The sequence below is a fragment of the Blennius ocellaris genome, assembly GCF_963422515.1.
Source record: "Blennius ocellaris genome assembly, chromosome: 3".
Taxonomy (NCBI): Eukaryota; Metazoa; Chordata; class Actinopteri; order Blenniiformes; family Blenniidae; genus Blennius; species Blennius ocellaris.
The window spans coordinates 9475820-9494715 of NC_137652.1; the positions used below are offsets into that span (position 1 = coordinate 9475820).

At 39.7% G+C, this 18896-nt stretch overlaps 1 protein-coding gene across 1 annotated transcript in view; it reads left to right on the forward strand.

Moving 5' to 3' along the window:
* tbck (TBC1 domain containing kinase) overlaps positions 1-18896 on the forward strand; it is a 41575-nt gene that overhangs the window by 6292 nt on the left and 16387 nt on the right. Inside the window, exons 16-23 of the mRNA XM_080520676.1 lie at positions 65-127; positions 230-356; positions 540-590; positions 709-792; positions 1726-1811; positions 3751-3787; positions 6900-7061; positions 15522-15694. Of these exons, the coding sequence (XP_080376802.1) occupies positions 65-127; positions 230-356; positions 540-590; positions 709-792; positions 1726-1811; positions 3751-3787; positions 6900-7061; positions 15522-15694 (783 nt within the window). The remainder of the gene's footprint in view (positions 1-64; positions 128-229; positions 357-539; positions 591-708; positions 793-1725; positions 1812-3750; positions 3788-6899; positions 7062-15521; positions 15695-18896) is intronic.

The window sequence follows — 18896 nt, forward strand, 5'->3', positions numbered from 1 at the left end:
ATGTTGTTTTAACATTTTTATTCATAGGATTACTTATTACTTATCCTTATTGTCTTTTGCACAGGGTGACATTCAAGCTAAATATGAAAGCATAGACAAGGATACCCCGATACCAACTGACAGACAGGTAGACCACTGTACAAAAATACCCCGAATGGTTTTGTTTTGAATGATCACAATGAATTTCTCTTTATTCATTGGTCTTGGGTTTCTTTGTGGGTGTTTTCAGATTGAGGTGGACATCCCACGCTGTCACCAGTACGACGAGCTGCTGTCATCTCCTCAGGGACACATCAAGTTCAGGCGCGTGTTGAAAGCCTGGGTGGTCTCTCACCCTGACCTGGTCTACTGGCAGGGTCAGTCGCTCCCCCTGTCAATCTCTGTCACAGTCTTCAAGTCCAGTCATCACTGCACTACACATACCCAGACACTAGGTGGTGGTCCTGCCACATTTTCTAAACTCCTTTTTTTTTTGCCCCAAGGTACAGCCATCAGCATTAACCTGGTTGAATTGAATCCAAATTTGTTTTTTTTCCCAGGTTTGGATTCCCTTTGTGCTCCTTTCCTGTATTTGAATTTCAACAATGAAGGTAAGAATGTAAAATTGAAAGTCGTAAGCGGCTTATTTCTGTCACTTCTGTGTATTCTTATCGCCGCTTTATTTTTTTCCCCCTGCTCCTTTTCATCTTTCTATCATGCCCTTCGCAGCTTTGGCATACGCCTGCATGTCTGCCTTCATCCCCAAGTACTTGTACAATTTTTTCCTGAAGGACAATTCTCATGTCATCCAAGGTGAGTTAAACTTTACTAAGCCTGCGCTGTGTAACTTATCAGGGCATTTATATAACACCATGCTCTCGAAAACCATGAATATTTTTGTCCCTCCTGTTTGCAATATAAATTACACACGCCGTTTTTCTTCTCGGTAAAACAACTTTCCACTTAAGGCGTCCAGTCTTATTGAGCTAATGCTGTAAACTGCCTCTGCAAGTTAAGTAATAAGTATTCAACATGGTCAGAGCATTCAGTTAAGTTCAAAAACAAAATTATCATCAGCTGGCACAGAGCATCGGCCGTCAGCTCAATGTTGATTAAATTTTGGCTTCATGTTGCTGCTAAGCTGTGAAAACTAATTTCAGTCTCTCTTAATGGAGTTTGCAGCTGAGCCACATCATTTAGAGATAGGGAAACAAATGAAACTGCAAATGCCTGCAGAGAAATGTCACAAGCAATTCCTACGTGACTGATAAACAGCTGCACCATACACCTCTTGAACTCTGTGGGGAATGTGACTATTATCGTTTCTTTCCACTGCTCGATGCCCCGGAGAGCCCGCTAATGTTTATCTGTCTGGTCAGAGCTCCTTTGTTGACTTGCATTGTGAAGAATGGCGGTAGCAAAGCTTTACGCTGCATGAGTTTTTAATTCAGCATGTACAGAAGTTTGGATTCCTACGATGCACAGAGTGCTAGGAGGCTACGTGCTGCATTTTCCCTTTGTGTGTCTTTGTCAACATCCAAAACACAGTAAATGAATCCAAGTCTCAAACGCCACTAATTCCCAGCTTCGGACAAGCTATCGAATGCAATGTAAAGTTCATAAACACAAACGTTTTAATATAGGAATGTATTTACTTCATGTAAACGGGGATGTCTCTTGTATTCGCCGCTGACTTGTGAAGCACTTTGGTTCAGCTCACTCGAGCCCATTCTGCCTGTGTTTCAGAGTACCTGACTGTCTTCTCACAAATGATTGCCTTCCATGACCCAGAGCTCAGCAACCATCTAAATGAGATTGGCTTCATCCCGGATGTAAGTTACCGCAGGTGCATGCGACCTGACAAACTGTTGACATCAGGCAGCAGTAAAGCAGACACTAGGATTGCAACATTTGTCTTTTACTGCAACTTTATCTTTAATGGGAAGCTGAAGATAGTGGGACATTTTCCCTAGTTTCTGGCTCCATGTCAAGGGCAAACCCATAGATTGCTATATATGTGTCTTCATTGTCAACGACACCTTTTGTTCCACTGTCTCCATCTCCAGACTTTGTGGCCAGGGTCAAGTTCTCCCTATGGTCCACTGGTGGTGATTTATACAGCAACTAATGTCTGCCAGGCACACTTAATAATTGTCCTCTGCCAGGCTTACCTTATTCCTCTTACTTTGTGCCACCTCTTCTGCCCTTGGCTTTCTTCTTACAGCTCATCTCAGACAGTGACAAGGTTAGAGGCTCTCCTGCCTCTCCAGGGTTTCAGTTGGTGTGCTGATGAATGTGTATCATCTGCCGTCCAGCCTCTGAGACATTACCCAATGAAAAGTGGGGTCTTTATCAGAGAGGTGTCAAGGATTTAAGCCACAGCTTCTGATGCTGCGGCTCCAAAATGGTGCGAGTGAATCACCGACCTGTGCTTGTTGATTGTCTGTCAATGTTGTTCGGCGGGGGGGGCAGAAGAAATGATGCTCGTACATGTAGGTGCTATGCTTTTATGGAGGTCATATCTTTCCCAGATCACTGTTTGATTCTTTCAGTTTCCTGCCAGTATGTTGTTCAGACTTGGCTGTTAAAAGAAAGGAATGCTGTCATATTTACAGTACTTGCTTTTCCAAAGAGACTTTGTATGCTTGTTTTCATTGTTAGGCCAGGATAACTTTGGTGCAATCTTTGTCGGTACAGCTTTTATGCCTGATGTCAATCCCAGTTTCAGACCTCATCAAACTATAAATCTCTTGCTTCTTTGTGAACATTAGAGAGTGCTCCGAACTGTTGTTTTATTGAAGCAATAAATCCATCAGCCCAACCAAATGTCATTTCAGCATGAATGGATTTTATTTCTCAAAATATGGCGAGATTAACACAATTTGTCTGTCAGAAGACACAAATTCCCTGCAAGCATGCCAAAACCACAAGTAGACCTTGGAAGCGTTGTGGTTTCCAAGTGATGCTATAGGCAGAGAGTCAGATTGCCTGCAGCCAGTGGTTTAATTCAGGCCACTTTCAATTTGGCCACATCTCCTCTCCTGGGTCTGCCATTTACACCTACACTAATCCAATCTGGCTGGACTCGCAGTCCTGCTGCGATTGCGGAAGAGACTCGGAGTGCAGAGGCTTTCTCTTCTGTTCATCACTCTCGGGCACGTGAGAGCCCTGCCGAACATCCACCAGCTCCCGCGCAATTAGCTATCAATTAACCGACTGAGATAAGCGCCAGTTTTTGTGCCCCAGACTCTTTGTTGCTGAATATTGCCGCACCCCGGTGTCGGTAGCCAGCAACTGGCAGGTGTTCGAACAGTTGGTTAATGGAGGAACGCGTGTGTGTCTCGGTATGTGTGCAGGCAGACACACATGTGCATGCTTTCATTTCAATTTTATGCATTTCCTCCTGGAGAAGTGTGGAACGCAGAGAGTGTAGTAGGAGAGAAAGGAAAGAGAGATGACAAGGTTGGTATAGTGAGATTCATTGTTAGCTTTCTCCCCATTGACTAATAACCAAACTCAGCAGTTTCCTCTTTATTGCTGTTTCAGTCTCTCAGAGGCTGCGGAGAAGTGCAGCCATGTGTGCAGCGTTTCCTAAAGACGGAGGTCGCTTCTGTAGAGAAGCAGCACATTCATTTCACTTGAGCTATAAGCTGTTTATTTTGACTTACTGAATGTTACACAGAATTGAAAGCAATATTATCCCATAAACGTGCTCACAGTATATCTTATTTTATTCTCCTCCTCCTCTCCTCCTTCCTCTCTCCCACACAGCTCTACGCCATCCCCTGGTTCCTAACAATGTTTACACGTAAGTTGTGTTTTTTTTTTAGACTCACAATGTTGACCTGATATGGCACTGAGTTTAATTCAAAGCTTTCAAAGGGCATTTTGAAACTGGTTCAATTAGAGCATCAATAAAAGAGACTGAAAAGGGCATCAGCCCCACTATGGACATTTCTGTAGCTTTTTGTGTTTTTGTTTTTTTTCTTCTCTCGGTGACCTTTTATTGCAATTGCTAATTAATTCCAACCCTGAAAAGAGAAGATTCAGTCCGTCAGAACTGCTCCACTGGAGATTTTCACATTTGTATTTACTTATTGAAGAGCTCTGATGGAGGGCTGATTAGTCAAAGCACGAAGTTCGAATGTAGGTCTTCTTGTCTTCATCAATACCATCATATCAGCTGATTTATCTCAACAATGATCATGTTATTTAGGAAAATTATTTGATTATTATATTATATTTTATCTCCAAAAAGATAAAATCATTTAATGTAATATTTCAACAGGAAAAGTTAAATGTCCATAGTTATTGAAATACTCATATCTAATACTATATCCATTACGCCTCCTGTCCAGCATGTCTGTGCATCAGTGGTAATAATCTGAAGTGACAGCTTTCATCTCTGGCTGTCGGTGTGATGAATTGAAGACATGCAATTGAGAATGAAGTATTTCCTGAAATACAACAGAATAACATTTTGAGTATGTTTGTTACTCAAAAGGTTCTCTATGAATTTCATTTTGTATATAATTCAATCTGACCTGAATGATTGAAGGTGGTGCTAAAAAGGAGAGTGTGCAGTATATCAAGATCTACAGGGTGGACATGGAAAGCAAAATCAATTCTGTGCGCTTAACTTCATAATTGTGAAAATAAAAAACTGTCAATTATTATGGATTAAATACATTTTATGACATCAAGACTTATAAGCAGGATTATATATGTCCTCAACTATCTGCAGGGGTGCCGCTCCAAGGAGAGCTTTGATGAGGACTTGATGCATTTTATGACTGAAATGGATTGTGAGTGCCTGGACTTGAATTTTGCACACAGCATCAACCTCTGGGTCTTTTCCATTTTTGAGTGACACTAAACCTTCTATCTGTTAACCTTTATGTAAACAGTCAAAGATTCTATTTCCCCTGTGAGATGTTGTTTGAGCAGAGGACTGACACTTTTTCAAGGTTTGTTTTGGGCTGAAATTTAGTAAGTGCATGATGATGTCTTTTTTTTCTTTTTTTTTAAAAAAATCCTTCAGCCAAGTAGAGTGCTGTGACAGTCTACCTTTTGATGTCATTAAGCTTGGAGGCACTCCGTATTGATTGGAGCATGTTTGCCAAATGATTAAAGTCCTGTCAGCGTTTGATCAATTTTAGATGTCGATATTCAGAAATTACAGCATTTCTTGGAGGATTTCTCATTATATATATAAAAAAAAGCACCTTACAAACAGTGATTTATCATGCAACTGTCACACTATTCACAGTTTCACAGCTTAACACGTTGCACTAAGCATTTAAAAATTGGATGTATGATTATAGATCATAAGCCCAAAAATATGGTTGGTTTTCAACTAAAATTTAAAGGGTTTATTTAGGTCTGAACAGCTTTGGGTCACTTGGTTATGAGTTGCTCATAATTTCAGAAAATCTAACAAATATTAATAAAAGTATCTCCAGCAGCTGTTGGATTTTTTTGCTTTCAAGTGCAAACCTGAACGTATTTGTTCATGCCAATTAGTGGCATCACGTATAAGTCCTTTAACCTTCTGTGTTGCATCAAAGGTACATTAAAGGCTTTTTTTTTAGATATGCTCTCAGCATGCAACCTGTCAGTTGATGGCAGCATTACACTTTTATCTTTCCACATGGTGCAGGTTCTCTGAAATATGAGCATATTAATGGGGCTCATAGATAATAGTTGCAAATTAAATTGTAATTAACCTGTATTTCTTTTAATCAGCTTCAGCATGCAGGAAGTTTAAACACGTTTTTGTTTTGCATTCATATAATTAGATTAGACTTTTCCGAGTCTGAACACTTATAAATACAACACAATGTGTGATTTACATTAACTGAAGCCAAATTGTTTTGAATGTACCCGATTCTTTTTATCAATCTGAATTGAGCACTCTGCAGCAGCAGTGGGATCTTTTATTTTTCTGTTAAGCACATACACACTCACATCGAGGCCACCTCTGGGGTGGAGAGTGTAAGTTGTGACCCTTTTACCCCTGATCCTTCCCCCGAGGCAGTTTATGGGTCCAGTATTCAGGAGGTGTGCCCTTCTGACTGCTAATGTCCCCGATCCAATACTTGACAAGGTTGGAGGGTCATCTTCCATTCACACACAGACACACTGCCTGTCACTCACATGCACCAGTCTACTCTGCTGACTGCTAATGTGCTGCACATCCTCAAGAGTTTTTTCTTCTCTTTTTGCCTAACGTTCCTGCTCCCGTCAGCCAGCCTCACCACAGCCTCACACACACACACACACACACACACACACACACACACACACACACACACACACACACACACACACACACACACACACTGCCTAGTATTCACCTTAACAAACCCCAGGATGACATAAACAGGTGGCCAAATATGATTCGGATGCATAAATCTGAACAGAAGGGAAACCTTAAATTTTAGGATACTGAAAGTAGTATGACTGCAGTAATTGCCGCATTGGGACATATTACCAGGATGTGGTTTTATTTGGCTTGAAATAGCCTGTGAAGGTTTCTTGTTCTAATGCTCTTCAGCCCCCTGATGTTCTTCCTGTCATTTTCCCACAACAACACCCACCTAAAAACATTTTCCCGGCTGCCTCCCCTCATCAAATATCCCTCCAGGCATCTCTGCCAATGTACTGTTTTGCTTAGTGAGCTTCCCAATTTAAAGCCGGAGAGCCATGTCAAGTAAGAGTGCTATGCACATGCAAATCTGACTCATTATATACAAACGGATCCCTCATTGCTCACTGTGTGCATGTTGCATGCTATTGTTGCAGATTGCCTGTTGTTCTCTGCTTAGAAGGTTTTATCTCCTCAGGCACTCTTGTACGTCTTGTTAGTCATTTTGTAAAATCCCCGCTTTGTTGTGTGTATTTTTGCACCTGGAATACAGATGTTTTTCCACTGCACAAGATCTTCCACCTGTGGGACACGTTACTCCTGGGTAACTCCTCGTTCCCCTTCTGTATCGGCGTGGCCATACTGCAGCAGCTCAGGGACCGTCTCCTGGCCAATGGCTTCAACGAATGCATTCTACTTTTCTCTGACCTGCCAGGTAAGGCTGCTGTACCATATGTGGATTGATCTATATACTCCCATCTTTTTTATCTTCATTTAACAACCCAACCATCCCACATTTGAAAACCATTTAGACATATCATGTTCTGTCTTCCCTAAACCAGATTGAAAAGTTGTCCATCTGTGTCGGTGCCCAGTATTTCTTGCAGACAGCTTTTCTTTCCTCAGAGTACTGATGTGTGCTGATGTGCCTGAGTTAATGATATCCTGGAAGCAGGCAGCTCTGCCCCCCTATATAGACACACTCCTTCCTTGATGTGCTCTAGGAGCGCCTCATACTGCTCTGCATCTGTTAAACAGTCGATCTGTGCACCCTGGGAATATTCTGCTCACAACCTCTACGGCTGTTCAACATTTACATCATCTTTATTCAAAGCTTTCTGTCCATTTTTCTTGTCTTTGTGGACTGCTCAGCCTCTGTGGTACAATATAATTAAATTAGCATTAACTGGGAGACATAACTGGCACAAATACAGATTGCTCATGCAAGAAATCGAAATAAATAAACAAATAAAAAAAACAATAAGTAAAGTCATGGTTAGGAATATAAATGTAAGGTGAGCAGTCTGCCTGAGGCAGCTACCTCCTTTGCTAATGCCAAAATCCAGCCGCATTTTCTGAAATGCTGCACTAACAGACGATGATGGCGTAATGGTTGGAAATGGCATTCAGAGTGATAAAAAGTGTCTATGCAATAGGTTTTACAATTCGTGAAAGAATATTTCATTCAGTATGACTCCCCCCCCCCCCAACAATCATTACAAGCAAAGAAGGACATGGCAAATCATAGTTCTTTAATATCTCCTCACACCACTTAAGACTCATGTTACCGCAAAGCAAAGATGAGATGTGGGAGAGGAGGAGGTGGGGTGACGCATATCAAAAAGATACACATTTCTGAGTACGTCTCACTCATTTTGAGGTTCACAAATGAATCAGATTATTCTTTTCATTAAGAAGTACCATACTTTCCAGACTATGCGTTGAACCTGATTATAAGACGAATCTATTTTCGCGAACACAACTGCACCATCAATAATGCTCAGCCAGCAGCTGCTGTTCAAGAAGTCATTAACTGGTGCCCATGTGATTATTGTAATTTGCTTCATTAAGCACGCAAATACGAAACCCCTGTGCCATTGATAGTGTTTCCATGAGATGAAGGCTGGTTTTATTATGGACAAAAGGGAAGACTTTGTGGACGGCATGAAAACTGGAAGCAAAAGAGGGAAATCCTCAGAAAAGCTTATATTTAAACTTTCACTTTGATTCCAATTATATACCGTACATTATATTTATCAGTGACACTGTCAATTATAATGAAACTGCAGCCTCAGTACTGTTAAATGAGGTGGCAGGGGAGGGATTGTGCCTTTCCCCATTTTCGTGTTTCCTGTTGTCTGGTGTGACGCTTTCCGCCTGCGCTCACTATCTTTTTGCTCTGCTCTCGTGTCCTCCTCTGTGTTGCTGTTGCTGAGTGTGTATGAAGGTGTCTCCCCCAGGTCTGTGCTTTGTCAGGTTCATCAGTCCAGTCCAATACAATCCTGTTCTTTCCTGCCCGTCCTGCCCAGTTAGCTCGTATTCCTCATCTGTGTCACTTGTGTTTCTCCTCACCTTTTTTCCCCTCAGGATTTGATTCGGTTTTGTACTTTGGTTGTTTTGTTTCCTTTTGTGAAGACCTTTTTTTTTTTTTCCCCCAATTTCAATTTGAGACATCCCTTATTTTGAACCAGACGTCTGCATTTTAAAATGCACTGCTCAATAGCTTCATTTACATCTGATTGAATAATTTGTCCCATTTACGTGAAGTGATCAGATTGACATGCAGGTACATGTCAACATCAATACACACCAACAATATTATTCGATCCAGTCAGTGGATCAGTTTCATAATATTTTGCGCTGTGAAATTAGCTATTCCGGACATATACAAACCATTTCTTTTTCCCTCGGCTCAACTCGTACTGCTTTTTTTTCATTTAAGGAAAAAAAAAAAGGATTATATGGTGATGTTTGTTAACGGATGTCCACACAAAGCCCTGACAGTAAGACATCTGATGTGCTGGTTACATGGACCCTGATCTGATCATAAACAGGTTTACAGCCTCCACTCTGATTCATTTGAAATATCGATCACATCAGCTTCAATTTTATCAGATAGAAGTGTTTACATGACTCCATCTTAATCGGATTACTTATGATCGAGGTCAAGGTGACTTTCTTACATTTTTAGTGCAGCAGCAGGAGAGGACATCGTTTAAATAGACAGGACAAATACAAAGGACACGATGGCATACAACAGAGATATGGTCACCTGCTTACTATTTCTCATCGTGGTCGCATGTTGTAAAGACCATTTAGACCAGTATGTCATGTGCTTATACAAGCGCAAAGAACTTGAGACTTACGCGGATCAATGTAACACAATATCCACATCCTACTGCAAAAAAAGTATTTAAAAAGGAAAGACAAATTATCGTCCAGCAATGACTCTTGATCTAATCATAAATCTTTGGTCGGACCTGAAATTTGAATGTGTCTTGATTGTATAATGCCAAATCCTACACACAGACAATTTCAGTATTTTTGATAGGTACAAAAGACATTTGAAGACTTGAGCTGGATTTCAAGAATGACATAAATGACATAAATGGTACCAATAAATCTGACAGGGGTTCAGGCTGATTTTTCTCCAATGAAAATGATGTTATACAAAAGTGGTTCAATGTGAGCTATTTCTAAAGAAAACTAGGATTTCAAACAACTCGGAGCAGCAAAAATGAATGACTTCATTTTGCAGATTTCAGTTTGTCAGACACTGACATAGTGCATCTCTTTAGTTTTGTTTTCTATATTTGCCACACAACGAAGACGCAGTGTCCCCTCATATGAACCTTTTTTTAATGTCTCCTTTTCTTCCTCACAGTGATTACTACTGCAAAGTTTCAGTTAGATAAGGTGCGAGAGCAGCATTCATAATGTACATCTTCAGAAAGCACTTCTTGCTGGAGGATGGCTCAAACAATTTCTTTAAAAAGATCCATTTCTGAATGCAACTTCCCCTTTTCTTCTTCTTGAAAGGCAGAATGACATTGGGATTTTAAAACCAATAGAGACTAGGACAATTTGTCCAAAAGAGACACTGAAGCACTTCGTAAACTTTCAGCCCAATTTTAGTTTTGCCATACTTCACTGTGTTTTACATTTCCAAGTCTAACAGATCCATGTGATTGAGGTAGAAGGCAGAGGAGAGACAGTTCTCCTTATAAAGGTAAAATATGTTGGCCTAAAGCTACAGTCAGCGTCTTTGGCAAGATTCCCTTTGACTGACTGTTTCAGCTTGTTTCTGTATTTCACTGCCAGTCTCATTATCGCAGCTTGTGTATACCTGAGTAGTTACAGTGTGGTGTCTGGCGCTCTTTCTAAACTATATTAGGACTGAATCCCAAGCTATAGAATTATCTCAAACACAGCTTGTGTACTTAAGCTCCTGGCCATGTGCTGATTCCAATTCAATTTGACTTGTGCAGAAGTTGTGACAAACACTGACTGCAACTGCCACCAACAACCATTATAACAAAAAACTATTCTCCCAACATTAACTGTAATCCATCTTGAAATATGGCTGCAAATGTAAAGTTGACTTCAGGGGGCTTCAGTTAATTCGTTAGCTCATTATTATGTCACTGTGTTGATGCATTTCTAATGTAGTATTCAGGATGCATACATGTGTATGATTGATTAAATGAACAAATTAAATAAATATGGGTACATTTTCCATGTATCAAAAATTGGCACAACAATAAATGTCTTTACCAAAAGTACTGTTTTTACTGTGTTTTCAAGAGACTGAGATCATGATAAGTAAAACTTGTTGATGATACAAAGGTGTCATAAAGGGATATTTTTAGGTAATTACACACACGTGGTTACATTTTTATCCCAACTTTTAATGTCAAATCGTATAAAATTTGATACTACGTCATTTATTACATACATTCACGTTTGGGTAGTGAAAAACAATGACAGGTTTCGCTTTGTGATAGAAATGAATTATTATGGTTGTTTAAAAGTGTCAGACAGTCTTTGTAAAGAGAATAGTTTTGAAGGTCACTGGCTGGTCTGCTCCACCATATGTGCACACACACACACACACACACACACACACACACACACACACACACACACACACAGACACACAGACACACACACAGATATTCTGTGATTTGTGGCCCGCACCTGCTCCTTTTGCCATCAAGAGTGTAGAATTGATGTCCCCATGCAACTGTAGCTCACATCCATTTGTTTCAGATCAGCCTCCACAAGCGTCACGTGATTGTATATACAGGGGCTGCATGTATGCCCCCCCAAAAGAAAAAGGAAAAAATTATTCCCTGTTGCTCACTGAACAATAGAATAGGAGAAAGAGATGATCTGTCTTACTTCATATGGAGTGCAGATAAAAAAATGAGTATAACAGAGAATACTTCTGAATATGATTTTCAATGACAATATCTTAAAAAACACAACATTTTATTCAAATTACCAGGAATAGATAAAAGATGCCACTCAGCAAACATATTGGAGTTAAAACACATGGGTCTACATCAAGCATTTGACTCAATATAAGGTTAAGACAGACGTGTGAACTTTGTAAAGATACATAAGCAAACTTGACATTGATTTGTTAAAAAAAAGACCCCCCTTTCTTTTATTGTCTGCAACTGTCAAAAAAAAGTTATCAGTCAAAATAATGTACTGTCCCCTTAAAGATTCAGATTTCTATCTTTCTATCCATTCAGGAAGTAAATGGGCCTCTTGATGATAATTCTCAGTGACAAGCCCATTACACATAATACAGTGAAGTCCAGAGTTACCAATAACATGAAGACGAAAGATCCCGATTCAAAGAAGGCTTTAGGTATGTTTGGTTCCCACAATGGTCAGTTGAATTACATACACTATATTGTTGCTCTTTATTGTAAATAGACATAACGTCTCACACAATATCTGCACGAATCTTGAGTCTGTGAAAGAAGGTGAAAGTATTGCTGAATGTTTCCACAGTTATGGGAACTTTTGTGATTTAAATGGCACTCATTATTTCAAAGTTTGATTTGGATAAAAAAAAAAAAAAAAAGCAAAATGCGAAACAGGTAATCTATGCCGCAACATTTTGCCTCCGAGTCAGCAATACATCTCTGCTTGCCATTTGTTGGCAATTAATCTCTTTTTGTTGATTCCCATTTGCTTAGTCTTGTAGCCTGGAGTAATCTATACAGCTCTCTCCTGTTTGGAGACTTCATTGATTCACACTGGACCAGAGAGGCTCTCCGGCTGACAGGAACCATGTGTTTACTGATGATGCAGCGGCATTTTCCTTCACGGGACATTAGCATCTGCCTCAATGAGCCGAGATAGGCACAGAACTGATGAGCTCTAGTTATAGACGTTTAACTCTGAGGAAAAAACAGGCGTGAGTTACTGAAACTGCCGATGGCAACACTGCACACAGAGACACCCTGAAAACAACTGGAGCAGAAGGAGAAGTGGAACATTGATTGTGAAATTCAGGAGTTTTTTAGTGAGACAAAGTACTTGCGTACTATAGGATGGATGGATGGATGGATGGAAAGATAGATAGAGGTCACAGGTCCTAATGTGGACGAGGAAAAGTAAGCAAGGAACACCAACGAGAAGCAACAGGAGAAAAACAAAAGTAACAATGGTTGGGGACGAGGTTTGTCAACAAAGGAAACAAATGAGAGATGGAACGGATATGAGAAATGAAAGATGGCAAAAAAAAAATTATGAACAGACAGACTGAAAAAGATAAACAAAAAAAACTAAACAAGGTGAAATTTGAAGGATTGCAACACGAGCATGAATCACTCCCTCAAGCTGCCAGTCTTGACAAGTCAAGTCAAGACAATTGTCCCCACAACTCAGTTGTCTTTGCTAGTTTGAGATGATCTACGTTGACATTTTTCAACACGCAGTCTACTTTTTCTTTTTTTGAAATCGCAAACGTGCTTTCCCCTATCAGTACCCCGTAAGTGAGATATGACCAAAACACAGTGGTGGAGCATTGATAACTTAATACAAGACATGGCAAAGCCATTGTACTGACCAGGTGTCAAGTTTTCCAGGTGAAGTTTTTAATGGGTTTTTTTCAAGGTTGGTGAATGTCTTGCGTCAATATTGACTGGTGGCTCACACAAAAATGTTTCAAACATGAAGAGGAGGTGAAATTGATTTGCTATATCCAGCTGAAGAAACATCGTACCTGACCGGTGAATGTAATCATACTGATATCCCCGATAGATGAATTAGAAATTTCATTTGTTACAATGTGGCCTTTCTCAAACTTGACATCAATTATTGTTGTTGCTTTTAGTTATTTTGTGCATACATAAGTGTGTTTCTGTAATTCAACAGAAAAAAGTTCTCAATACTAATGTTAATAAGATGTGCCGGCATCGTTTAGCAAATAAATGCTTGTGATCACAGTTCTTGCAAAAAAACAAAAACAAAACTTCAGTTTAATTTGACTTTGTACATTCTTCTTGTGTCTTCATGAGAAGTACCTTGAATTTCACCAACAATCCAAAGACGAAGCTCTTAGTAATTGAGAAATAAACTATACTACCCTGCTGGAGCCATGTACTGTGCTATGAGCTCGGACAAGTCAACGTTAACTCACACAAAGTGGACTTGAACACACCTAAAATACTTGTCTGGCAGGCCTTTAGTCTTGTACTTTATCGTCTCTAAATGGGACCTGACTCTGACTTTCATGTAGTACAGGGGTGGGTAAATAGATTTCCCGGGATCACCAAAGGCCGTGTGATCTACAGGCCTACAATGCCCAAGTTTAATATGGTAGAAGATGAATAGATGGACTAACCATCATTGGTGGACAGTCACCGTTCATGTGCCAACCATTGTGGCTAATAATACTACTGCCATTATGCAGTAGAGTTAAATAACTAATATAATGAAAAATGGAGAAACTAATTGCTACAAGCTCTGTTATTTAGCTATAAATTCTGCAAGGAATTGTCCTAATTTTATCGTGCCTTTGGTAAAACATTGAGGGAGAGAACATGAGCCTGCAATAGAGGTTCTGTATTTATTTTAATTCACTTAGAGTCTCGTCTTCATTAATGTCACGTCTATCTTTTACTGGACCAATATCCAATTCCACAAAGCCCTCGAGTTGCTCTTGACTAATCATGCTATTGCACTATTTGTGGTAACAAGTCACAGCTCACAATCAGTACCTATACATAATTACGAAAATGTAATTTCGCCTGACAAAAAAAAAAGAAAAATTGCTCCGGAGCAGAATTGGCTGTATTGGAATGCCCAGCTGAGCCCAGAGCTTGTTAAAGCCGCCATCAATCTCCTCTTCCCTGTTTCTGCCTCTTTTAGCAGGGGGGGAGTGATTGCATGCAGCATTCATGGCTCTAGGGAGGGAAAATGTGTTTCCCTGAACTGCTTGCAAGCCAGCCGGTGAGGAATCTGAGACCACCGGTGTGTTTTTCACTGGAATGGACCTTGTAACTTGGTTTGTAAGGTCCCAGCCCATGAGGGCTGACAGCCCCTTAACATTTACACTGCTGTGGGATAGAGGCCAAAAGACACATCTCTTGTATAATTTCACTTAAGCCTTGGCCAGGTGCAGGTCATGCCAAGGAGCACTCATTAGCCAGACCTCCTTATTAGCCATGAAAGAGTGGAATGAAAGAGAGAGACTGTCGGTGTGAACGCTTGTGAAGGAAAGAATTCCTAATTTACCCAAATCCTTGGCTAATCCAGTGAGTCCCTGTTCTCTAATCCTCAATACAAGAGGCAAAAGGAGGATGGCTACTGCTGCAGAAGCATTCAAGGGAAGAGAAGAAATGTAGCTTTGCATTGAAAACGTGTTATGGTCCAAACGCTCAGAAGAGAAACAGCAGCTAAAGGATGAGCATCTGAAAGAGCCACTGGCCCTGGTGGAGGACTATTTAAAACTATTAACGGCAGGAAAATGTCAAGGTCAAGCCTCACACTTCAGCAAGAGCACCTCCCACACCGCATTTACATATTATGAAATTCTTTATCTCAAGAATGAACTACTTTCCTGCACTTTCATACTGCAAGTTTCATAATTTGACATGTTGATAGATTAGATATTTGTAAACTATTATCTTTTAAAAGTTTCTTTTCTTTTTTTTAAGTATTTTAATAATGGATGTTGGATAAACAGGATGAAGTTTAATCATTCGAGTCATTCCCTTCCTTTGTTTGTTTTAACCACTCCCATTAATTGTCAAGAGTAATTGTTTGCCATTGTTTTTATTGAATGTTGTCAAATTCTCAACCACACTGGTGATATTAGAGGTCCTCTAAGCTCACTGTTAGTCAATCTATTGTTTTTCTCCTCGTGGCACAGAAATTGACATTGAGCGATGCGTTCGTGAATCCATCAACCTGTTCTGCTGGACTCCAAAGAGTGCTACTTACCGACAGCATGCCCAGCCACCCAAAATCACCGGAGACAACGGCTTTGGGAAAGCAGCGACGTACTACTCGTCTGACTACCAGGACATGCCCAGGACAGACCTGGTGAGTTTTGACCCATTCTTCACACATTCTGTGAACTGTAAAGTCCACTGACATTTTGCTGAGCAACTTTCTAAACTTTGGCTGTTAAATTTTAGCCACAATTACTGTGCAGGCCACCACATTTTATTCCTGTGTTCGTTTTTGCTAGTTTTAGTGCTGTAAAATTCAATCACTGGTCCAAGGTAATGTGCTCTCTCATCTAAGCACTGTTATTGGTTGTTTAAAGCATTAACTTGACACATCGCAGGTCTAAAATAAATATATATGAAAGATAAGAGGCTAAGTGGCACAAAGCACTTAACACAATAAATAATTATTGTCTGCTGAAGTGGAGAGCGTTCACCATTATTAAAAAAAAAAAAAAAAAGGCCACAAAAGTGTCATCCTCACTACTCAATTACCATTGTGTAACTGAACAGCTCCACCACAATCATACGTCTTTGTTATAACTATTTATTTCATGAACACAGTTTTGGAATGTTTTGGAATTAGATCAATCACCATGCTTAAAAAACAAAAACATATATATATATATATATATATATATATATATATATATATATGCAATTGACGTTTGTTCCAAAGTGGTTAAAATGACCCCCTCTTCCTATCTTCTGTGGAAACAATTATGTATTGATTTTTGGAAATAGACTTGCGTGGTTCATAGAAAAGAAGCTGTATGATTCTGACAATTTGCCAGTTCTTCATGTCTACATTTTAGTGCCGTAATAGCAAAGACATTAATGGATTATACTGAGCTAATTTCATACTTTCTAAGGTTTGAATTATATTCTGTCAATGAGTGAATTCTAATGATATTGTTCATGAAAATAATATGACAAAAAATAGCAGTAAAAGAAGACAATCAATACCAGCCCCTGCAGTGCTTTTCTGGGTAATATTCACCCAGTAACAATAACCATCCATGTAAATTATTGCCGTGTCAAGTTTGAGATGATGCAAAGACAGACAAAATAGATGTAAGATTAAGCGTGGGTTTTGTTTAACAGCAGGATCAGAACATTTCTCAGAATCTCCACAGGTCATGGTTTTCCTCTTCATGCATCGTATCTGCAAATTATATCTAATTGAATACAATTTAGTGTAATTTTATTTTATTCCAATGAGACTTCAATAAGCAAAAACACTGGATTTACTTACCTCTAATCTTGCAGCAGATTTCATTTGCCTTCGAGAGGAGTCTGTATTTGTATTTAAAACAAACCAACATCAAAGACCAAATGTTGAGTTTTCAGGGCTGTTTATCTGTGTGACTCTGTCTTTCACACAACACTTCTGTTCAGTTTCGTTGCTCAGCCCTGTTTGCCTTTCACACCTGAATGCGTCGTGTCGAGAAAGCTCACAAACACTCTTGTCAGCTCTATCTGCTGTGTGCCCAAGTGATTGCTGTAATCTTTCCCATTCAGCCGAGGCTCATTTGTATGGACTGTGGGTTCGATCTTTGGTCGCACCTTTGTGCACCCCACCTTTTACTTGGGGAAACATTTAGGCAGGAGTGCCCCGTGTTGAAATGTCACTCTTTATACCTGCAGTGACCACACACATAGACAAGACACAGAAAACCACCTTGATACGAATATCAATATATCTGTATAAATTACTTGGAATAATGCAAATAAAGGCAGTTCTTGTGGTTACTGTAAACCTGTTGTCATATAGGCAGCACTGTGTTTTTATGGTTATGGTCTGCAGTGGAAAAATGTTTTTTTTTTTTTTTTTAAAGAAGATGGTCGAGCTGAAACTGCATGATGGGTACGTTGCTCTGTATGTTTGTGTGACATGCGTCTCTGTTGCCCCACTCTCTAATAACGGTGCCGAATGCCGTGTCGGCAGATTTTCAGCCCGAGTAGGAAACGTACATCCATCTCACTGGACAGCCGCTGCCCTCTCAGATTGGTCTGAGTGACTGAATAACAGAAAACAAACTTTCCTTCTCCTTTCACTCCGCCACCAACAACAACCAACATGAAAATGCAAACACAGCATAATGTGCTGGAAACTTGTGCAACTCTGTCACTCTGTTTCATACAACCGGGACAAAAACAAAAAGGTCATTAAATCAGTGATTGGACTTTATGATCCTTTGAATATTTGCCTGACATGATTTAGGGCTTTTAGATAATAATAGCTTAATATTTTCCTTCATATACAGTGTAACTTAATACTTTAGTAACCTTTTGCATTTGCTTGTCATTGCTTCATATGTAAATGGACCTCTGTGAGTTTTGGCCACCAGGTGAGTGTGAGCCCTGCATATATAAAAAGAAAAGCATGTAATACAGTACAGGAGGGTTAATGTTCACCCATATGGATGAGCAGATGTTTTCCACCAGCTGAAAAAGCTGATCTTTCAACAGCTCTGGATAATGGATGTCCATGAATAAACAGGAATGCCTCCAGGTTGCACTGACAACATGAGTGTTTCTAATTTGAGAGGGTAAAACATTTGGTAAATGGATGAAATCAGTCTGTCAGAATATTACTCTGTAAGGTTTCCATATGTTGTACTGGGCTTACACACAGTCACAGAGGTTCATCTACAACATGGACATCACATGATGCAATCATATGAAGGACCCCTGCAATAAACTGTAGCATTCTGACATTTATTAAGGCAAGTGTTGTGGACAGTACGTCAACAGTCACACCTCCCCCAGCACAAGGTCACAATTTATCACGGTAGTGACCAAGTGACCAAGGTGTTACATGAACTTTTCCTCAATTTGCCAATGAAGTTAACTGCTTCAGAAAAAATTACTTATTTTATAGCTTGTGGAGATTTATAACAAGTGTTGTCCATTAGCGTTTACATGTTCATGCTGGTGATCAATTCACTGTGTTAAACTGTCATTGTGCAAAGTATTGTTTCTGCATTTTGGAAATCTGTGCATGGATACGATAATTGAAAAGTGCTTCATGAAGAAGTAAGTAATTTTACTGAAACGCGAACAACTTTGCTTATGTATCACTTTGATACATCACGCTAATTGGCTGGTGCTAACGTAGGCATTGCTTCACAGAACAGAATGTGAGTTGTTACAAATACCAGCTTGTGAGCAGTGAGAGCTAACGAAAGTTAAGAATCAAAATTGCAGCTTTACTGGTGGCCGAGCAGATTGGACTTCCACCTTTGGAACTACATGACCTGGTTCAATTCCCATCATAGAATTTTATTTTTTAT